At 33.0% G+C, this 23,735-nt stretch overlaps 3 protein-coding genes across 4 annotated transcripts; 1 reads left to right on the top strand and 2 right to left on the bottom strand.

Annotated features, from left to right (window-relative positions):
• Window positions 1-959: 959 nt before the first annotated feature.
• LOC100819602 (GBF-interacting protein 1-like) lies at window positions 960-7,259 on the bottom strand. Of its 2 annotated transcripts, none has more exons than XM_041009759.1 (9): window positions 7,028-7,259; window positions 6,611-6,654; window positions 5,974-6,073; window positions 5,358-5,490; window positions 4,213-4,802; window positions 3,472-3,685; window positions 2,770-3,067; window positions 1,893-2,324; window positions 960-1,687 (listed from the first exon to the last, which is right to left on the bottom strand). In XM_041009759.1, the coding sequence occupies exons 1-9, from the start codon at window positions 7,206-7,208 to the stop codon at window positions 1,397-1,399; spliced, it is 2,283 nt and encodes a 760-aa protein (XP_040865693.1). In that variant the 5' UTR covers window positions 7,209-7,259; the 3' UTR covers window positions 960-1,396. The 2 variants fall into 2 exon arrangements, with proteins under 2 accessions (XP_040865693.1, XP_006575714.1); XM_006575651.4 differs by having other exon boundaries at window positions 3,472-3,697; window positions 7,028-7,258.
• A 1,703-nt stretch (window positions 7,260-8,962) lies between these two features.
• On the top strand, window positions 8,963-11,391 carry LOC100527135 (uncharacterized). Its single transcript, NM_001248493.2, has 5 exons — window positions 8,963-9,254; window positions 9,505-9,651; window positions 9,754-9,813; window positions 10,999-11,165; window positions 11,270-11,391. Exons 1-5 carry the CDS (start codon window positions 9,045-9,047, stop codon window positions 11,298-11,300), a joined length of 615 nt encoding a protein of 204 aa, NP_001235422.1. The 5' UTR covers window positions 8,963-9,044; the 3' UTR covers window positions 11,301-11,391.
• Window positions 11,392-13,152: 1,761 nt separating this feature from the next.
• On the bottom strand, window positions 13,153-17,100 carry LOC100781469 (oligopeptide transporter 1). The gene is made up of 6 exons (XM_003519589.5): window positions 16,926-17,100; window positions 15,881-16,329; window positions 15,293-15,390; window positions 14,621-15,193; window positions 14,189-14,459; window positions 13,153-14,074 (listed from the first exon to the last, which is right to left on the bottom strand). The coding sequence occupies exons 1-6, from the start codon at window positions 16,975-16,977 to the stop codon at window positions 13,271-13,273; spliced, it is 2,247 nt and encodes a 748-aa protein (XP_003519637.1). The 5' UTR covers window positions 16,978-17,100; the 3' UTR covers window positions 13,153-13,270.
• Window positions 17,101-23,735: the final 6,635 nt, after the last annotated feature.

The following is a 23,735-nucleotide window of genomic DNA, read 5'->3' as shown; positions in this document are numbered from 1 at the left end:
AGCCTCCATAATGCAATGTCACATTATTTAGAGATCATATTTAACATCTAATACTCATGAAAAAAAATTTGGAAAATGTAATTTTTTGAATTAAATATATAAATTTTTTGGAGTTCTCAACATATATGATTTGACAAGAGTTCATCTATTAACATCAAATATTAAAAAAAAAAATAGTAATGTGACAATTTCACATCAACATATCCACATATATGGTACTACCACATCAATAATATTATTAAATACTCAAATTAATTAATAGATCAAAATTACATAAAAAATATTAAATAAAAAAATCATAAATTTGAGAAAATAAAGAAACCAAAAGTACAATAAACCTAACTTGTATCAAACACATTAGACTATATAATTTATCATTGTCCACGCTGACGTAATCAGGGGATCAAATATGAAAATTAACGTTTTTTTATGCCTTTTCTAAATGATGAATGATGGATAACAAGTTAATACAAGTACCAAATTGCACAAATGAAAAATAAGACTAAAATCGAAAAATTAAAAATTAAGACCCACATCAAACTCTTATGCCAGCATTCCAACTCCACATCTATGAATGTTAACAGATGAACCTAAATTTACAAATAAAATATGAAAAACCAAAATTACCTAAAAACTCATGAACTGAAAATACAATTAAGCCCAAAATTTATTAAGATTAATATTAAAGAGAATAAAAGCATATAATTCTATGATTCCCGATAATTTTAAATGCATATGAACTAGGTTTCAAGAAAGCTGTCACACAGTAATTTCTCAATAATTGGATGTGTTGAAAGAAAAACTAGAATCGTTCTGGATAGAAAATAGAATTTAAAAATTTCAAAACAAAAGAATCAGACAAAATAAATCCACAAGCATGTTCGTTCCTCCATGTCAGGCTTGCCAAGGGCTTATAGATGAGAGACTAGAAATGTGCTGAAGAAAAGCAGATATCACAGTTTTCATGCTCCAAATAAAATTGTATAATTCAATGTTCTCTGATATCAAAATGTAATATACAGGTGAGAATTTAGAACGGAAAAATTGGTAAATCTCACCTACCAATTCTTGGCTTAGTATATTATCACTAGGAATTACCAAGGTTCTTATATAGCAACAACTAAATGTTCTCTCGGGTGAAAGAGGTGAGGGATAAATAAATTGGAGGCTCAAAAATAGAAGGAAAAAAATAGAGAAAAAGAAAACCTGCAACTAGCACCCTTCAAAATCGTTAGCACCAAATATCTCCACCAAAAACAGTTAATAATTTTCTTTCTCTCATTCTTTGGCCACATTTTTATTTACACTTCAGATCAGGCCAGTGTTCATACTTCCTGCATCTGAGCACACCATGTGTGCATATGAACATTATCGCACCAAGAAAATGTTTTCCAGCCTAAAAATTAGAGTTCCAATTGATCTGTGCAGGCTGAGGTGGCTGATAAGATCCTGAAGGGGGGCCTACATTTTCAACAGGCCCAGCCACAGCCTGAGACTGTTGCAAAAGGGTGGAAGGTGAAGCTACTGTCTGCCCTGCTTGAAAGATACCAGCAAATGCCCCATGAGCAGCCTGTGTTGGGGGAAAGGTGAGATGTTGTCCCTGAGGGGTAAGGTTATACAGAGAATTAACTTGCAAACTGGACATGTCTTGGCCTGGAGCAGGTATCCACACAGCAGAGCCTTCACTCTGCAGCAAAAAAAACATGATATGTTTAGGAACTCCAGGAAGTCCAAGAGTTTTGTTTAATACTGATGAAGCAAACATAAACTCTTAACAAAATAAGATTGATACTATCGAAAGCCAGGGACCAAAATATGGAACAAAATTTCCAATTTTATCAAGAAATATGTATGGGTGAAATAAAAGGACATTAAAAAGGAAGTAAACCAACCAGCTGTCCTGTTGTATAGATCTGGCTTTCCTTTAACTGAGACACTGCAAGATCTTGATTTCCAGTGGAGCTTCCGGTATTAACTGTTTGACCTGGCGCATATCCTACAGGTGGAGTGATAAATGATCCAGAAGGAATTCCAATATGAGCTGTGTTTCCTGTGTTTGCTCCAGCCTTGAATTGAGGGACAGGGAATTTGATCCCAGCAGCTGCTGGTAGATACATGTTGCCAGCTGATGGTTGTTGAGGGAAACCATTGTGGTTTAAAAATTGGTGTATAGGAGACACATAAATTGGAGGGTAATAGTGGCCATATGGGAAGAAATTAGCAGGGTATGGTGGCCTGAAAATAGAAACCGACTGTGGAGTCACAGGTATAGAACTCTGCAGGGGTGGAGTTGGGCTAGGGGACACAGCCTGAGAACTTGCATTCTGCAATACAAATTTTAAAAAAATAGAATCATGAGATAAAATAGAATTATATAAAAGGAAAAAATATAGTCATAATTAAAAGAATAAATAATATATGCACTTGCAATGAATTTTACACTGTCATCCAATTACAAACAGCTATGTATGGTAAATTTGCTGAAGTTTATAATAACTACCTTAAGAGTCATGCCAAGAATAATTTACTTTTGACAGATGTTAACCTTTTTTACTATTAATAACAAGTTCATGAATGGAACCCTTTTTACTTGAATGAGTAAATTAACTTTGGAAAACAGATGTTCATGAATGGAAAGAAATTTAAATAACAAAGAGCCAATATCAAAAAACCAAACCAGAAAAGAGAGCATTCAAACACAGGGAGATACGGTTTTAATAAATATTAAGCAGAGGAAGATCTTAAGAAGTAAAAGATGGAGAAACTTACAACAAAGTTAGGAAAGTGAGATGCATCTTGTGACTGAGGTTCAGTTCCCTCAAATTGAACTTGCTGAGTGCCTAACATGGTGGACATGAAATTCAAACCATAGTTTTGAGCAGTTTGAACAGTTGGAATTTGTTGACCTTCAGGAGCCAACAAAACCTCCTTCTTTGGCTGATCAACCTTTGTGTCAGTACCAGTTATAGGATTGCCTTTTGTAGCTGGTGTCTTTTCAATCCAATATGGTGAAGAATGTGGATAGTCAAGATGATCTCCTTGTGCAGTCAATGATGCATTTTGGTTGCTATATCCAGACAAGAAATACCATCAATACAAAAATTACATGAGCACACCATGACACGAGTAATAACTTTGGTAACAAAGAAAAATCAATTAATTCAACCAGAATATTTCATGAAAGAAATAATAACCCAACCTTATGATTGACAAAGTGCACTGAAAAAGGTATAATATTATCTCCAAAGAGGCTTCCCCACTTGCCTAGTACTAACTTCCGGCAGATTATAGTTTTGTTTAGGAGTTTGATATAAGAGAACAAAAGCTAAGATAATACAACCATACGTCATTCTTACACCATTAAAAAGGGCATGAGGGAACACACATTCACACACACAAGGAGGGAGATAGGGAGAGAGAGAGAGAGATCTGTTATTTGATATCCAAAGCAGAAGCATGTGAATTACAAACCTTGAAGTTGCAGTTTCGTCACTCAATTCAAGGGCAGGAGAAGCGTTATTGTCACCACCAGCTCCACTGTTGGATTTTTCACTTGGGCCAAAAGTATCAAAGCTTCCAAATGTCAGACCACTTTTTAAAGCCTTGGGTACTTGGAAATGGTTTGGGAAAGTAACATGTCTCAACTCTGCTGAAGATTGCACACAAACTTCTGAAGTTGAAACCTCTGCGATATTAGCTGTTTCATAATTCATAAACATGTATGAACACACCAAAAGGCATTATAAGGGATATAATTAGATATATATTGAAAAGAATTGAGAGAAAAATTGTAAGTAAATAAATAAATAGGCGACTCTGGACATTAGGATGATTCCTTCCAGCATGGAAGAGTATCTAAGCAAGTAAATTTGAGGGTTAGCACACAAAAGCAGAACCCATACAAGTGACATGCTTATTTAAATTATAGTCTTAGTCATGCTGCTTCTCACTTGAAATACCTTCAGAAATAGTTTCTAATGTTCTTCTCCTGACCTATGCCCTCCTATTCCTGTGGGCTTCTCTTCATTATCTCTTCTGAAAATTTACATTGTCTTCCTTTCTAGTAGGGAGAGCAATGATAGTATCCATATGGTAGAATTGTTTGATTAGAAAATTCAAGGAATACTTCAACCCAGTAAGTACATTGAGGGAAACAGGACATAAAGCAACCTTGTTATTCATAAGATTAAACAGATATGAACAGAACTTTACCTAGAGATGGTTGGCTACCAGAACTGCAAGATGGCCTCAATGAATCATTTGGGGATGGAGATGAAAGTTGTGATGGTTCAGATAAATGATTATTTTCAACTTTATTTGACTTCTGTGGGGCATTTGTTTTGCTCGTTGAATTCATGGACCCATATTTTTCATTCTTGGATGCCGATAAATCATTAACTTCATGACCAACTTTATTTCCTTTAACATGATTTGGTCCGGCAGATATCCAGTTGCTCCCAACTTCCCTACTAATTGCACCACTCACACCAGGATTCCGGGAGACAGATGATGCTACTACAAGATCCAAAGAGGAATGGACATTGGATACAGAAGTTTGAAGTTGATCAGAACTTGACACAGACTTTCCTTGGTCAGTGGTAGTAACTGAGCCAGAGGTTTGACTAGGGGAGGATGCTGCTGCAACAACAGCTGCTTGAGGTTGGACATTTTCTTGATGGCCAGTGTCCTTAGCAGCTGAAGTACTTTTAGGTACACTAACTATGGGAGATTGGCCAGCAGAATCATGACCTGATTTCCCATTGGATTGATTTGCAGCACCATGGGGTGCAACAGCTGAAACTCTGCAATTTAAGAAAAATGATTTTAAAGAGGATACATATATCTAGCTATAAAAAAGAATAAGTATTCATGTCAATATTGGCACTGGTGTATTTCTCATCACACCAACAAACAACTTTATATAAACGTATTTTAGCAATCCAAGTGTAGAATCATAAGATATAAGATGTTATCAAGTTGATCATGCAAGCCAAACTTCAAGCAAGTTGATTACCAATAAATAATAAAAAATTAAGTATGCTCTTTCTTATTCTATTCATTGTAGTTATTATTATTAGACATTGAAGTTATGAAATAAAAGAGTACAATTTGATATTTAATCAACATAAAATTTTAAGCATGACTTCAATGTGAGATTTGGTTTTAGGCACAAAAAAGGAAAATAAGAGTGATGTCCTTTTTCACCTTTCTTTCACTTCTTTTGGAGTCTTGCCTTGCTTTTTTAGCAAATACATATGGAATAAAAGAGCCATTTCATTCCACCATACATTTTCTCATAATCAAAATTAATCTGGTGGAATAAACAAATTAAAGCAAATATAAAATGAAATTGCTACCTTGTAGCTTGAGATGTTGTATTAGTCTTAGTTTTCTGTGAAACTGGCTGAGTAAACAAAGCATGACTTCTCTCTGCAGTGTGATTGACTCCATTTTCCCTTCGATTAGCTTGGTTCCTCCCACCACCACCATCTAACAACAGACATCAAGACAGGGTAACAACTTACAAGTTAATAAACTAGTGGGAAATTTTTTATGATGCTTAGGACAGGTCTCTGCACTAAAGCAGTTCATGTTATAAAAATATGAATGAAAAAAAAAAAACTAAAATAACATCAAAAGATAAACAGTGGCAACGGAAAGGTACTTTATCTTGACGTGCTGGATTCAAAAGCAATATAGGGCTCATTTAGCAGCAAAATAAAAGCATAATTCTTAATATTCAGATGAAAGACCTCATTAAGAAGTTACTTTGGGAGGAAAGAACCACATGGTGATATCTTAAAAAAACAACACACAAAATATGGCATTCCAAAAGTATTTTTTCTTTCAAGAGACAGGGAAATGATGGTTTCCTGGTAACCCTTTGTGGAAATGAATCTCCATAAATGGAAGAGACAAGTAAACTAATAACAACGCCCAAAGAAAAACCTCTAAAAGGTGGGGAAATTGTACCAGGAAAGTTAGAGGAATATCCCCCAGAAGCACCCCTTCCCCCCCTCCCTTGTCCACCTTGCTTTAACCTAGGCTCATCAGAAGCCCTGCTGCTCAATCCCTGCAACAATAAAAATAACACAAATTACTCAGGCTACTAAAAATATCAAGGAGAGAAAGATGGGGTAATACAAGAACATTTACTTATAACTGGACATATACACAATTACAAAACACACAGATAAAAGAAAAACATATACAAGCAATTATAAAACAAGACCCAAGTCTTTTACTCTCAGTAAATAATATCGCACAATCTCACACTCACACTTCGTCATAGGCAGGAAGTAGAAACCTATAACAACCACAACTGATCAAACATTCATAAAAAGCAAGGATTCTTATAGAATCTCAACATGGAGTCTGCCAATGATAGTGCTCATAAGATAACAGAATGGCAACTCATGATGCTTTCCTAGCAGCTCACAACAATCAAAATAATAAATAGACTTCAATATAGAGGATAAACAGATAGATAAAAGATCCATCCACTACAATTGATCCCCTCAATGGCAGAAGAAGTACCAAATGGTAAGGTAAGAAATTAATCCGATTCAGCAACTCAACTTTCAAGTAAGTAGTGAGGGGAGAATCTTACCTCCTTCTTTCGGTCACGTCTCCTTCTCACCTCATGAAAAGTATCTGTGAACCAAAAAAAAAAAAAAAACTCAGCATTAGAAAGAGAGAGAGAATCTTAAAGATGCCATAAACACATTTGTTTTCAAGAAATCCTAAATGATTATAGAGTGGTGAAGCCATTAGTTAAGAAACACGTGTGAGCGAGAGCCTGAGAGATAAGATACCAACAATATCATTAGATTATTATATTCAATTACTATAGCTAATTCCTCGTCCCACAAACAAAACCCTACAAGCACTGAAAAAATGAAGTGAAGTGTGAACTGCAACCCTAACAAACAGAAACAGTGAAAGTGAAGCTTAAAAAAAGTGGGAAGTAGGGGAATCGAAGAAATGGATCGCAAAGAAGAGAAGAGAGAGAGAGGAAGTGACTGGCCTAAATAGAGAAGCTTCTGAGCGGTCTCATTGGGATCCATGGAGCATTCACGGAGGATGGCGTAGATTTCGTCGTCGGTGTGCTGCTTGCCGGTGATCTCACGGATGTCCTGGATGATTTTGCGTACATTGTTTGGGATCGGAACCCTAGCACAACTCGAAGACCCACCACCGCCGCTCATCTTTTCTGCAACAACACACCAACCAAGAACACTCTCTCTGTTCTCCTAAACTTATACTACTACTACTATTATTATTATTATTATTATTATTATTATTATTATTATTACAACCAAAACACATACACAATCACTGAATCATTAATTAATATACGCCAATTCCATTACTTTGCCTATTTTCCTTTATTTTACTTTACATAAAACCAACTACTTCAAAACTCATGCCCCATATACATATCTATTTCATTTCCATAATAAACATAGAGACAATCCATCAAATTATATGCTTCTAAATAAATATATCTTATACAACAATAATTTGATATAAAATATTAAATTTATTGATCTAAATATATATATATATATATATAAAGCTTAAATAATAATATTCTTCTATAAAATATTACATCTGTCCTACAAGAAAGAAATACCATAATCTATGAAGACGAATAAAAATTATTAAATTAGTTTATTTTAATTAATAATATCATAAATTTTAATTTTATTTCAAAATTACTCATCATATGAAATTGGTTTGAGTGAGATTATTTTTTCAAATGATAATTTTTCTAACTAATCAATATATTTTATGTTATAATAGCTCAATAAATACATTTACTCTTAAGAGAAATGAGCATATATCATTAATATATATCTCACAAATAATTAAAGATATTTTTTTCTTTTTTGCAATCAATACACTTAAAAGAAATCATACATTTCTCATAATTATTAAAAAAATATTATTTTTTATTTCTTATATAAAGAACGGTGAAGTAGTATCTTATTTTTTTTTAGGAAAATCTTATTTTTTTATTTTAGTCTTTAAAAGATTGTTTTATCCTTTAATTTTTTTATATTGTAATCCTTGCAATTAAACTAATGATGACATAAGTAATAATAATGTTGACAATTTATTAATTTGTTTTATTACTAAGAAGTGTAATAGGACACTCACACATAATTTTTTTGATAAACTAAGTTTTTGAATTGTCATAGATTCAAAATAATACATAGACTAGTTAACGAATGATTAAAAATAAAATTTACTAAAAAAATATTACATGAAACTATTCCATCGTTAAAATTTCACATAAATTGTATTTAGAAAAAATTGTATTAATTCCAAATTATTATATAGTATTATAGTATTTTTCTTTTGAGATTGTTCCATTGACCTAGTAACACTTATATCATATCATCAAATCGTTAGGATGACTTTTGAGGTCAGGCTAACCCATATGCTTCTTGTGAAAGAGAAAAGTTCATAAACCATAAAGTTGTTTTTTTTTTTTTTTTATGAACAGCTTCTTATGAAGAAACGTATTGAAACTGAATGACCAAACTTTAACGAATTTATTCAATCCTTACTTAAGAAATAGAGGAAAATAGCTTTCAGTACTTGTAATAATAATTTATTTTGTATAGATTAAAAGAGTTTCGTATAATAATATTGACCAAAAAACAAATATTTTTCGTTATTATTGTGAAAAAGTTGAAAAGAACACGCATGGCGTATAATATTATCATAAATTAAGCAGGATTATTAATTTTAACGTAAAATTTAAAACTTCAAACTATTAAATGATTTTAAAATAGTAAACAAAATTGGGCTGTGAAGTAGTTGGGTTGAACTGCTAAAGCCCAAAAACTACTGACCCAGGCCTGTCATACTGTAGTTACTGATGAATGATAATACGACGTCGTTAGAAGTTGTGGGAATTGGCAAAGTGCGAAGTCCACAACAGTTGATAGTTGAGTTGATTGCATCTGCATCTGCTTGTGTTCGACATCGAAACAGAACAGGAACCTCAAACCTTTGTGTTGAGAATCTTAGCCATGGGCAGCAACGGTTTGAGGTACGAGATCGAACAAAACGCTTACATAAAACTCGTCCTTCACTCCCTCAAACACCCAACCTCCGCCGTCAACGGCGTCTTGATCGGTCGCATCTCCGCTTCCAACGACGTCGTCGAGATCGCCGATGCCGTCCCTCTCTTCCACTCTCACATCCCCCTTCTTCCCCAATTGGAGATATCTCTCATCATGGTCTTTCCTCTCTCTCTCTTCTCTAGGGCTTTATGAATTATATTTTTTTCATTCAGTTCTGACCCCATATTGTAATTTATAAAATTATGCACAAAGACGTATGCTTTCTTAATCAACATGCAACCTAATCAACTGGGTTTATCTTTTTTTTCTTCTGGGTATCTATTAATTTTTTGTTTGCCTTGTGTTGGCTGTAGTTTTCTGATTCTTTTTTTTTTTTTTTTGCAATCACAATTTTTTTTTGACATAGATAGAGGAATATTTTTCTGCTAAAGGGTTGAACATAGTGGGCTATTTTCACGCGAATGAGAGATCTGATGACAGTGAGCTTGGTAGTGTGGCGAAGAATATTGGTGACCACATTTGCCGCTACTTTCCCCAAGCCGCCGTTCTATTGGTTTGTTGCTGAATTTTTTATTCATTTATTTATTTTGCTAATTTTGTTTTTAATTATCTCCTTTTGTTTATCATCTTTCTATTTTTCTTCAATTATTCGCAGTTAGATAACAAGAAGCTCGATGCTTTGAAAAAGAGCAAGGACCGTAGTGCCATAATGCAGGTTAGCAATTTTAGCATTGGAAATTGCTTTCTTCAAGACCAATAATTATTTGCTATACGATCATTGTGTTAGTCCACTCTATGAATTGTATTTGGACTTCTTTAGATGATACGTTTGATCAAACCATCAAATGTATTGAAACCCTTCTGGTCTATATGAATATAGAAATCCTCCAGTGCTTTTGTCAATGGACTAAATTGCCCCTTCTTTTTAATGGAACCATGAAAACCTTTGAACTCGTTAGAATATGTATATTTTCTGCAGTTTGTTGCTTTTGCATTGGACAGTAGCAGTTTGCTTATGTTGGTTGGTCTGCCTGTCTTGTTTTTGGGGCTTATTTTGGTGCATCATTGTCTAAATTTAGACAAAAATGCTGTATCTAAAAGCTTAACTAGAAATATGGGGCTAGGATTTAGATGTGTGGGGTTTCATTGGTTGTAACTTGTATCATCTTGGATAGATAGAATTCAAATTTCAGGCTTAATGTCGTGCTTCAATTTCTCTTGTTTTCATCTAGCTCATAAGTCAAAAGTGAGGAATATTCTGATAGGGACTCGGATATTATGAGGTGCCTAAGTCCCACCTCGAGTAGTATGAGATATTCAGTGAAGTGCTTAAGTGGCTTGGTTCCCCCCTCCCCTCTTAACAGCTAGCTTTTAAGGAAGGGTTTCCCAAGTGCTTGGGTGCTTAGCATATTCCTGTTTGATTTGCCACATACTGCAGCATATTTGGGAGCCACTCTTTTGCGGGAGATAACTTTTTTTTGTCTTTTTCCAAAAGTTCTGCCAGGAAAGTTAGCAAACAAAAAAAAAATCTCTAATATAAGCTAAACCAAACATGTACTAAGATCTATCCAATTTGAAGAGTGGGAGAATGAAATAAAAATGTTGTCTAATGTGCCCACTTTGCATGATTATACGTGCTACAACCTCAAAGCTATAAGGCTCCATCCAACATTCTTACTAATTATAAAGATTCCTTGTTATTTCTTTCTTAGTGTTACAAAATTTATGGCTCTTTCAGAAATGCTTTTGTGTGTGTGTGTGTGTGTGTTATAAAAGAAGAAACTCATTATCTGCCTGTTATATAAGTATGCCATATGTTATATATGTTTCCCCCATATATAGAGTGCTCATATTTCTTGTTAGTTACATTAACCAAGATTGCCTTTTTCTTATGATTTAGCTTTATGTTAGGGATACATCTAAGAACTGGAAGTTGGTTCAGTCAGATGGGAACAATCGATTTTCTCTCAAAGAGCCATCAGCAAATCTAGTCTTGTTGGACTATATTGCATCCGAGAAGTGGAATGACGTTGTAGATTTTGATGACCATCTTGATGACATAAGCAAGTAAGTGCTTTTGGCTTGCAGCATTTCTTTCTTTCCATAGTAGTATTTTATTTATCTGTGCAGCTCTAACGGACTTTACATAATACATATTCTATTGTTTTAAGGGATTGGCTAAATCCAGGGCTTTTCAACTGATCCCAGCCCTTTTGTCTCCGTTTTTGCCCTATTTACTTTGCAAGTGGAGGATATTGAGGCTTATTCTGGTGCATATTCTGGATCCTCATCGAAGAACATTTAGGGACTATATTTTGACTTTTGACCCTAGGAAAGTTGCTTCATGAAGCTTTTTCAGTTGTATAAGCAGGATATTTACCACCAGTCCCTAAAGGATTTTGGTTGTGGAGCCTCTTCTTTTCTTTTTCTTTTTTACCTTGGATGTAGGTATATTAAAGTGGAGTTTTTTTTAACTCTTTTTTCGTTTGCTTTGCTTGTGAGTTGTGACGAACTTTGTTACTGGGTAGAAACAACAAAACCATCACTCCCGTTATCTTAGTTAATCCAATGGCTTTCTTATGTTTTTTATGTTTGCAAAGCATTCTCTTTTGAGATTTATGTATGTGATATTTTTATTCATAAGAAAAAATAAAATTGTGCTATATATGCCAAAGGGAGTGGGGCCTTCTTTACCATTTGAGGCCAATCTTTATCCGAAATTACCAAGTCAGGATGTTTTTTGAAAAATTATCCGATTAAGAATAAGTCTAACGTTCATATATGATATTGTCATTGAAATGGAACTCCCTTTTACTACTTGAGTTTTTTTCTTTATTCTTTTTTTTTTCCATAGAAGTTGCAAACAAAGTTACGACTTTACCATCTTATCACTATTTTTTTTTTGGTAAAATTGCATTTTTGATCCTTTAATTTATCTTCAGTTTTGGATTTGGTCTCCTAGTAATTTAATTCATAAATTTGATCCCTATTTTATAAAATCGTATCATGTTGGTCCCCCGGATACTGTGTTGGATAATGACGGTTAACGGTCAAAGTCCAATTAGTGAAGGACCAAATCCGAAGTGAGGGACCAAAAATTAGAGATAAACGCATGACTTGTAAAATTATCCCTTTTTTCATACATTTTCCTTATGAAAGTCCTAAGAGACTTTATTTTTTTAATTATATTTTGAAGTTGTGGCTGGATTCACGATTTGCTTCTCTTTTTTAATTTTTCTGTTTATCTTACTTATTTTTATTGTGGAGTTGTTTCGATTTAACTTTTTGGTCAAAATATTTTGTTTTAAAATCTAGTTTAATTTATTTTAAACCGTTGTGAATTTTTTCAAGTAATTATTATTTTTATTAGTAAATAATTTCTTGTTTGTTAAATAAAAATAATTAAATTTTAATTTTATAATACTTATTTTACAAGTATTAAACAAAAATAACTTAAAACTAAAACTTACGTAAAAATCAACAAAAAATAAGAAAATAAAAAATATGAACAAGACCAAATCAAAAAACAAAATGAATTAATTTATTTTAAAAAATATCATACCACTTCTTTGAGAAACATATTTTAAAAAAAAAAAATCATAAGTCGTAAATCTACTTACAACTTCTTTAAAAAAAAGGACTGAATCAATGAAAAAGTCTTAAGATTACGACTTTTGTTTTGAAAAAAATAAATATAGAATAATAAAAGTTTAGAAGTCGGCTAAAATTGAGTATCACTTCAATGATAAAGTCATATATGAAACCTAATACTTTCCTTTCGGATAATTATTCAAAAACCATCCCCAAATGGTAAAAAAGTTTGGAGTGGGGGATACTTGTAAGTGGATTACTCGGGCCCAGAAAATTAGCAAATATTTTCTTAGAAAATTGTGATTATGATTGATCTTCTGAAAAATGTCTCTTCTCAAGTCTGAACAGGATTGGTAAGCGTGTGATATGCAATGCAAGTAGCATTATGAGTTTTATATTAAAGTCAGTTTCCCACTATTTAAGATGTTGGTGGCCAGCGTGAGTTTGTTCCAAGATAAGTTGCTGTGTTTGAAGAAATTTTGATTGGATGGAAATAGAATACAACAAGGATCGAAGTGAAAACAAGTAGAGATAATGTAAACATGTTTGTTCAAGTTCCAATTTAATTTACTTGCATGAGGTCAGAGAACAGGACATCCATGAGAAATTATGCCCGGAGCTGTGGGGCATTTGGCCAAAGGACAGTGGTCATCAGCATCTTGACCCCACCATGTTGGACCAAAAATATCATAATATTGAAGGGCAAAATAGAGAATGACACCCATGAAAGCAACACCAGCATCTAAAGCAGCTGAGAGGATGTAATTGTGTCTAGCCCACCATGCCTTGAACTTATTGTAAACGTAGAAATTGAACAAGATTCCCACCATTCCCCAAGTAATGTAGTTGACGGATCTGGCTGGTGGGATGCCACCACTACCAGCTATTATTAAGGGCATGTTTATGAGCTCAATCCACTTGTGATTGGGGAATTTGCGAGAAAGCATCCAAACTGGAACAGGAGCAAGTAGACCAATGAGGAAAAACCAATTCATCCCAGGGTAAATCCCATCCTTGGTAAACATTCTTTGTGGTCCTACTATTCCCCATATTATTGAAGCATTGTAAAACACTTCGTCACCAGGACATGTCCATGGACTACCTGCTGGCAAGTTTGCATCATCACATATGTCTGGAATAGTCGTCAGAAGCCACCATGCTGTGCCAAAGTACACACCTGAAGCAACTATGGTGCCTACCAACTGCACCGCGAACATAGATTTTGGAGGAATTTTCATATAGTGGCCTAATTTGAAGTCTTGAAGGAACCCGAGTGCCTGTGACATGCTGATGTACCCGTAGGTCTTGAAGGCTACATTTGCAAGTGGCCTTCCTGGGTAAATGTACCCAATTATTAACTCTGTAATCACGTTGAGTCCGACTTGCTGCAAACCATGAAAAAGGACACAACCTTTTGAAAGCTATACAAAACAAACAAGCCATTGCATTTGCATGCAAAATTAAAAACTTTTTTCTACTTGGGCTATTTTGGACGTTACCATGTTTGTTGTTGCTTGAATGACACCAATTGGCAAAGTGAAAACTAACGCAATTACTAGAGACATTAGGACTCCCCACCATGGCAATTGGAGCTGCTTGCCAAAGCCTTCACAAGTTATCAAGGCTACAACAATCATTAGAAGCAAAATGCTGACAAACCACCATTCTGGTACTTGTTCATAGTTTCTCTTCATAATTCTCGTGTGCACATCTCCAGCTTCTTGTCCTTTTAGTGCTGATCTTGTCTTCTTCCACAGCTGAAGAATCATTCTTCCAAATAGACAGTCACAAGTTATAGTTAGATGGTTTATTATAATATAAAAAAATGGAATGTAAATTTAGATACACTAGTGAATGAAACCATTCTATCCAATCAAAGTTTTATCAATGGTACTATATTTGAATTTGATCACTAACTAAACAAAACTTACTTTCCATGGAAGAGTGCAACATGCGCAATAGTAGCAGTCAGAGTTGCAAAGCTCAATCCATAGTCGTATGCAAATGTGATACTGAGATAGAGCTTGCTGTAATTTTTATAACTATCCATATCAATGTCAAAAGTTTTAGCATTCAAAACACGAGTGACGTTATATGTTGCACCGGAGGAATCAAATGTGTGAGAACTGATGATGGGGAACTTCTTGGCATCATACAAGTTGTTCCAATAGGAGATGGGAACCAGAACATACATGAACAGCACAAATCCAACCAGAATGTTGATGATGGCAAAGCCAGGAACAGCCAAAGGACTCCCCAAGAAGCCAGCCACAGTGTTCCAGTCCAAGCCAAATGAACCAATGCCAAGGCCTCTCATGCCCGAACCAATTTGTTGAGCAGTGATGGAGTTTTTCCAAATCAAGCAAACAAAGGAGATTGTTGTTATTGCTTGGAAAAAGTAAGCTGGAATAACGTAATAGGCAAAGCTTGATACAAACACCAGGAAAAAGAATTGCAGCCTTGTGTTTCCTCCTTTAGGCCTTTTCTCCTTTTCATGAAATGCCCTGTCATTATCACATAATATCCCAAAATTAAAAGTTGGCTTAGAATCTCTTTCATTCACATATCCAAAAAACAGCAAACAAGAAAGAATAATTAAATACCTGAATAGAGACACTTGGACAAGGTTTGAAGGCCACCACATGTACGGGGAATCCACAAGGAATCTCCTGAAAATCCCAGCCCATCCATAACCAAGCATCTAAAAATTCAACGACACGGTTTAGTAAACTAACCATATTTGAAAATGCAAGTTCTTTTGATGATTAATAGGATTAGGAGGCATCTGTGATGGGAGAAGTTTTTTCATGTTTAGAAATCATAATTTTTGAAAATCATAAATCTTAGAATATATCATAAACCTTTTTCAAAAATATTGTTTTTTAAATTAGGTATCAAACATGAGAAATTAAATTTCTCAATTTAATATTTCTAAGGAAATTAAAAATTTCTTCCCTATCAAAAGTCACTCAAAAAGTAAAAAAAAAAAACAGAAGAAAAAAAAGTTTTTATAATTGTATATTTTATTTTCAACTCATTTTTCTTCATCTCTCATAACATCATTTGAGTTTCTCATATACACTCTCTCTGTTTCCACCCATGTACCATATATACCGTTAACTTATTTCCAACAAAAGATGTTTATACTGAAGAAGCAGTGTGATGAATAATGAATAGTAATTAATGTTGACCTGGGTGGAAAGTGCCAAGAGAAAAGCGGCAAGTGGATGGATATTCCTGTGGTAGAAAGCCTTAACAATAGTGATAATGTTGATGGCATAAACACCACTGGATCCAGCGCTGGCAAAGATGGTGATGAGTGCATGTTCCTTGACATTGAAGGGGCCAGGGTTCAAGGAGAAAGACCACTTGGTCAACGGTACACGTATTGGTTTGGTGGGAAGTGTTGCTGCCATGAGTTTCCCAACTGGGAGAGACACAATCTGTGCAGAGACGGAGGAAATGGAGAGAGGGTTGGTTCTGTAGCCGAAGAATTGGTTCACAAAAGAGAGGATGATGCATGAGGCCAACCCCAGAGTCCATGTTCTGAATGTCAGTGCTGCCTGTGTAGGGTCGTCCGTTGTTGGAACTGTCAGCCTCACTTGCTCAATAGGAGAGTCATCCACCTCATCACTTTCATCTGCAACAACAAACGTCAAATATAAGATTGGGTATTCTAAAAAAACATTAACAAGCTAACGATTAATATTTATTTATATAAAAAAAATGAAAAACTTTCATCTACAACAAATGTCTTGAGAAAAACACACGTACACACTAATAAGGATACAAAGGATATGCAGGCATACACAAATTCAACGTGAATATTCATCAATTTCCATAAAGTTACAAGTTTTCTAGATAAACTTAAAAAAATATTACAAATTTCTTGAACAAACTTTTAAAACTCACTATGTATTAAAACCACTCCCTTTCACTTGGTTGGTGATCCCTCTTCAACAAAAAAAAAAAAAAAAAAACCCGACAGAATTATTTGCTTGGAAATGGAATTATGATACGATAAAGTTTTTTCTAAATATTTAAGACAGTTTTTCATTCAAGGTTCAACGAATTCATACCAGTTAATTCACGGTTGGACAATAACATGCACCAAATAACATGTTACAGGATGATAATCAAAATAAACAATAATATTGAATGTAAACATGAGTATAAGACAGACAAGAAGACAACGTATGAAATATGTTAGCAAAAATTAAGGTGCTGTAACGGTACCAGGTATGTCAAGTTCTGAGTCGTGCTGATGATTGTCGACTACTCCAGCCATTGCACCGAGATCTGATTCTTGAACCCTCTCTCTCTCTCTCTCGATCTTTCCGCGTTCACGCCTCACATTGTCGGTATCTTTTTATAGGGAGATGTGAACTTTAGCATGCCGTTACAGAAAACGCATACACATGTGCCTGGACTATTGAGGGGTGTTTATTCATTCATATTTGACGTAAGCATTATCAAATCAATAATGTATATCACAAGAGATAAATAAGGCGGATTTTAATGTTCTATCCTTTTATTTTAACAAATCTCGTTTATGACTCTAAGTTGACCTCCAAATCTTTTTTTTTTATATAAAGCTGACACCCAAAATTCATTCTATATGCTGTAAGAAGTAAATACAAGTTGACTTTATTCCCTTTTTTTTAGCCCTTATCTTATGAATGAGTTGGCATACTAAGTTTGAATAAATTTCTTTGAATAAGCACTCATGGACATTGAATATTTGATATATTAGTATTGAATAAGATCAACTAGTATGCAGCGACCAGCTGGCACATGTGTTTTCGCATTAGAGTACATATCTTGAAGCGGTTGCATTTTATTTTTTTTGAGAAAAACTTAAATTACATGGAAACATATTTAATTTTAATTTTAACAGTTAGATTAAAATAAAATATTAAGATTAAAATATTTAAATTCAAACTAAAATCTTATTTAATCATAAAATCACTAAAAAAATTATATAAAAAATAAATATTTTAAAGATTTAATTTATGTCTTTTATCGAGAAAAAAAGATTTAATTTATGTAAAAATCACCAACACAACCACCGTTGTGTTCGTTGCCATCATGATTAATGAAGGATATAAATTAAATCTTTAAGATCTTTAATTTTATGTTTAATAAATCTTTTTGATATTTTATGATTAAATGAAGTTTTAATTTAAATTTAAAATATTTTTATTTTGGCTTTTAAAGGAGAACAACACTAAAATTAAAGTTACTTCTAAAATAAAAATTTTCAAAAGTAGAATACGTCTTTGAAATTATGCTTAAAAAGTAATGAAAAATTAATTATACTTGAACATCAAATTTGAACATTTTTCTACAAATAAGAGAGAAAAAGGGGTGGCGGCGATCAAGGTGATGATTGTGATAATGATCTTGATATAAATTAAATCTTTTTTTCATAAAAGACATAAATTAAATCTTTAAAATACTTGATTTTTTTTGTTTGATAAATTTTATAGAGATTTTATGGTTAAATAAAGTTTTAATTCGAGTTTTCAGTTCTTCTGTTTTAAAATGCATTCTGGAGAAACGAAAACAACAAAAATGGGACTAAGGTAGTTTTTTTCCTTGTTTTCAAAACAGTTTTTACTCTATTTCAAAAACAATAAAAACGAGTTTATTAATTTATGTTTCAATTTTTACCCAACCCTCACATATTTTCAAAAACAGCTTTCACTTCACGATGCTTCCTTCACGTAGTTGTTGGTCTCTCTATTGTTTGATCCTCATCCCTCATTGTTCACCTTCACTGTCATTTTCCTCTTGTATGATGCTTTCTCTCTCTTTAGAAAACGTTGACCCTACATGTGTATCAAAACTCTACAAAATAAAGCTAAACAAAGTTGTAAAATCACCAACTATAACTTTCTTAAGCTAAAAATCCAAAAGAACTTAAAATTTTATCTTTTTGGATCAAACAAAGCATTAAAATAGAAGAAATGGGATCATTTCTATGTAATTTAAGAGCAAAAACCAAGTATGCATAACAATTATCAGTCGACCATCGAGTACAGGGTTTACCGATTGAGTTTGAGTAGAACATATGCCCCCAAGTTCAGTTGGTTGTAAGCTTATAGAAGTAAAAAAAAAAAAATTATTTTCGAGCTGACTACTGGTGTTGATCTTTGGATTTATCCAAATAACTCAGTTTTTTAGTCTTTTTCAAGCCAAAATTTTAGTTTAAGTTATTTGTAGTCTAAGCCGATTGCACATAGTGGTCTTTATTTAAGTTGTGTGTGAGTTTCGATCTTTGGATTTTGCCAAGTAACTTGGTCTTTTGGTTTTTTTTACAACCAAAAATTTAGTCAAGGTATTTGTGGTCTAAGCCAACTGAGCATAATAGTCTTTATTTAAGCCATTTGTGAGTTTCGATCTTTGCTAAGTAACTCGATCTTTTGGTCTTTTTTTTCAGCCAAAATTTTTACCAAGTTATCTGTGGTCTAAGCTGACTACGTGTAGATGTCTTTCTTTAAGTTGTTTGTGAGTTTTGGTCTTTTAACTTAGCCAAGTAACACGATCTTTTGTTCTTTTTCATAGCTAAAATTTTAGCCAAAGTTATATGTGATCTAAGCCGATTGCACATAACGGTCTTTATTTAAGTCGTATGCAAGTTTCAATGTTTTGATCAATGAACCAAACATGAGTTTAATCTGATTAAATTTCTTGATAGACGGGTGTGCCGGTGAAGTGTTGCCCCCCTTGGATTGTCAGGAATACTAGGCGCACGATGACATCATCATTAATGAATAGATTCATCTAGGTGACGAATGCATCTATGTGTTCATATAGGTTTGAGAGTCAATCGTATCTATCTATCATCAGCGTCTTCCACCCTGGTGGTAGCGGTGTCTCCATGATGTCATCAATGAAAGGATGGAGCTGATTCTCTACTCTATGGACATGTTGAGTGACTGATGGAGCTTGTTCCCTCCACGTCATGTCAACTTTATTCTGGTATATGAGTCTAATAGGTGTTGGTTGTTAAGACCGAGTGCACATTGTTGTCCTCCTAGATTTCGATACTGTTCTCTAAGGGTGGAATTCTCCCTTGAGAGGTGTTGTTGTCATTTGTTGCCTTTGATTATGATATGATGTGGTCAAAGGAAAAGTTTTCTCTTGTCCCACGGTGGACGTCAAATATTCTTATTAGATTTGGCAAAACGTGATCATGATGGTGTTCATTTGTAAGCCTCTTCACGAACTATTGTAGGAGGTACCTGCAAAGATGCTCCCGCGTTCAAGTTAGAGACATAAAAGTATGTAAATAAGTAAAGATAAGATAATTATGTAATATAAAGAGAAATTAGATTATCTAATCTCAATCTTTTCTTTTTGTAAATAGGTAAAGATAAGGTAATTATTTTATCTTTCCTCTAATAAAAAAAATACTTTCTTGTATTAAAATTATATATTTATCTTACGAGTAAGAGATAAACTTTCACTTTTGCCTTTTTCCTAGATATTTAGGATTTGAATACGGGGCTACTGATTTCGAGTAGAACAAGACGAAAGAGTTTGAAAAATCTAAATAAACAGGTATGAGATACAGAAAGTGAAAGAGGCGAGGAAAGTAAACTACCATAATAAAATTTGAATATGGAGAAAGTCGTACCAATGATTAAATCGATTGGTCTTTCTCCATCGCGTACCGTAGTCGATGCCCCATAGAGAATCATAAAAAATCACAAATGTTGTTACCACCTTTGCTATGTAAGGAAAGAATATATATGCACGATTAAAAGTTTGAAAGAAGAATTAGTAGAGGTTATAAAAAAGAATGTAAGCAGTGGCGGAGCCAGAAAAATTATAAAGCCTGGGCAAAAATTTAAAGATAGCAAATTCACCGTTACTGTTGTTAGTCTAATATGTAGCATTGTTACTGAGTTCATCACCTCTAATGCTGCTACTGCCACCCTTCTTGTCCCACTTCTTTATCACATAGCAGGAACTATGCATGTGCACCCTCTTATTCTTATAATCCCTGGAGGAATAGCAACCGAGTTTGCTTTCTGGCTTCCAACTTCAACACCATCAAATGTAGTTGGCTTTGCCACTGGACACATAGAAATTAAAGACATGTTCAAAGTTGGCGTACCACTCAAAGTTGTTGGGATTGTTGTGCTGTCTCTTCTCATGCCATCACTGGGTGAATTGCCTACAATCTCTGTTCTAGTAAACAAATGCTTTGAGAAAATCATTTGGTTGAAAAGAATTCTATCGTTTTAAGTTTTGCTGTTGCAGGAACTATTGTTTTTGGAACAAACAATGATACTCACAATAAGGGACATCATTGACGAAGGAAAACTCTTGGTTGCTAGGAAATTGATTTTTTCTCCAATTAATTTTTGTATTTTAGCACGAATGCGCTGATTTCTGTCCTAAATCAATTTATGCATTATCTTAATTCTTAATTAATATTTATTTAAAAGAAGATTATGGCCCTCTTAAAAAAAAGAATTGTAGTGATCCCGGCCCTTTATTTAAATTTAGTGTGTTTCGTGTCGTGTTTTTTACTTAATAATTTTTAGGTGGGTTTGGTAGTTATCCTATACATGTACGAGTTATAAAGAGTAAACTTAGAAGTAGAAAATAGGTGTATTTGGTAAAACTATGCAGGTATAAATATTTTTTTAATAATTGAATTTATGATTTTCTCATTGTGCTGTATATTTATGAAATAATAGCTTATATAGGTAATTGAAGATGTGACTAAAAATTTACTAAATAAATTTTAGTATATTGGATTTTGAATTGATTATAAACTTATGTTTTAAAGTTAATTGTTATTAAATTTGTAACAAATTCACCCACTCACCTTAATATTTGTAGGATTTAATTAGAGATTGACGTGCAACTATGTTTTTTATATTATAAATTGTTACCAGCTTTGATTCCTTAACACACTATTTAACGTTTTAAAAAAGCGGGGACAGGAACGCGTGTTTCAGCCGCAATATCTAGGAAGCAGAAGGGCAAACATGCGCTGGTCAAGGTATCAAAGGGCGAGACTCAGGTCGTGGCCGACACCAACTACCGCCTGGTCCTCAAGGTCAAGAATGGATCCACCACGGCCAGTTACCAAGCCACCGTGCTGGAGAAGCCTTGGCTCCATTTCAGGAATCTCACTTCCTTCAAACCCCTTCGTTCTTAGATCCATACTTTCTCTCTCTCTCTCTCTTTCTCTGTTATCAACTACACATTCTCATGTGTGTCCTGTCCTGCTTTTCTCAATAAAATTGGGGACCCCGAAGAAGTGGTGTTTTCTGATATGAATTTGGGCCAGAGCCTGGGCAATTGCCCAGGGTAGCCGGGCCTTGAAACCGCCTATGAATGTAAGTAACATTTGGAAAAAATAAACTTATATTTGGACATCAATTTTAAAATGAAACGTTATTGGTCCATATTTCTTAAATTAAAGTTTGCAATTAAAGCCCATTAATGCAAACATTATGATTTTTTTCTTTCAATTAATTATCAATTGCTGAAAAAAAATATTTCCACAAATACCCTCATCCTTCTCCTTTATAAAGATTATTATTATTTTAAAGGTTATATATAAATATTTATATTTATGACCAAATGATCTCATTATCCTTTATTTTATATTGATTTGGTTATAATTGATTTAAAAAATTAAATTTTATTTACAATTATTTTTTATTTATGAGATGAACTTACACTAAATAAAATATTGATAACTTTAATTTTAGGATATACTAATGACTGTTTTTTTATTTTTTTTATTACTATTTTTCTCTTATTTCATCTTTATTCTTCTCATCATTATTAGCTTCAATCTAATTTTAACTTTGAATGTGTGACTATAATTTTGAATTTATGAAATTAAAATTATTATATAAACTTTGAAAAAAAAAACTAAAGTATTAAATTGTATCAAATTTGTCGAAATTTATTTTAATATTTTGTGAGCTTTTTATAAAATAATTGTTTTTTTATAAAATCATGTAAGTTATATTTTGGCCTTCCTATCTTCTTATGTTGGATATGCCCTGATGATAACTATCAAAATTAAAAAAGAGTGAATACTAAAGGTTGAGTTAATTTAATGGGTAAAAAGGGTTTAGTATTTATATTTTAGTGTATGACCTAACAAATCCATGTGGGTGTAAAGTACAGTGAATGATTTCTCATTAGCAAATGTTACATTTTGATAATGTATTAATATTCACGTGATATGCCAATTTTCTCAACTTGTTTTGTGTAAAAACTAAAAAGGATCGTCAATGTCATTGGCACGTGAAGTTTTATTTTTCATTAAATAAAAGTATAATTCTTAAAATAAAATATTAAATTTTCTTTTGACCAACTGTTTGCAAGGGTTATTACTCTGACAAACAAAAAAGTATCATAATTTATATTCATCAAAAAAAGAAAAAAGTTCATCATTTATTAATGTTATTAGAGTCATTATTAGATGTAAGTTAAATATTAAACAACTTTTGTAATCGTCAAATTTACATTTTAGATTAAAATAAAAATTTGATCCTTACTCATGTATATACATTGTTTTTCGTTTTTTTGGTAGAGTATATTATTTATTTTTTCATTTTTTAATTATCAGTAAGAATTAATTAAATGTAATCTTAACCCACACATTTGGGAGTTATATCCCTTGGATCAATATTTTTTTTCGGTCTTTATATAAAAAATTATATACTAGTACGTTTTTTTTTTGTCAATATACTAATACATTTTAGTCCTTATATTTGTCAAGATTATGACATTGGACTTCTCTCTAAAAAAATGACATTTAACTTTGTTATTATACTTAGCACATCATCTTTCATTTTAGTCTTCAATGAAAATTTTATATTTTATTTTGATTTTTACATAGGAAAAAAAATATACATTTTGCTGTCTTCACTTGACATGTCGTTCTTTGTTTTAATTTCCTATATTAAAAATTTTCTGGCACCGTTATAATTTTAATAAACAGTAGCTACTAATAATTTATAGACATATTTTCATGTATATACTAAAATATAAAATCTTTTT

This window comes from Glycine max, chromosome 2 (genome assembly GCF_000004515.6).
Source record: "Glycine max cultivar Williams 82 chromosome 2, Glycine_max_v4.0, whole genome shotgun sequence".
Lineage (NCBI taxonomy): Eukaryota > Viridiplantae > Streptophyta > Magnoliopsida > Fabales > Fabaceae > Glycine > Glycine max.
The sequence above is the reverse complement of the archived record's forward strand: the minus strand, read 5'-3'. Positions and strand labels throughout refer to the sequence as shown.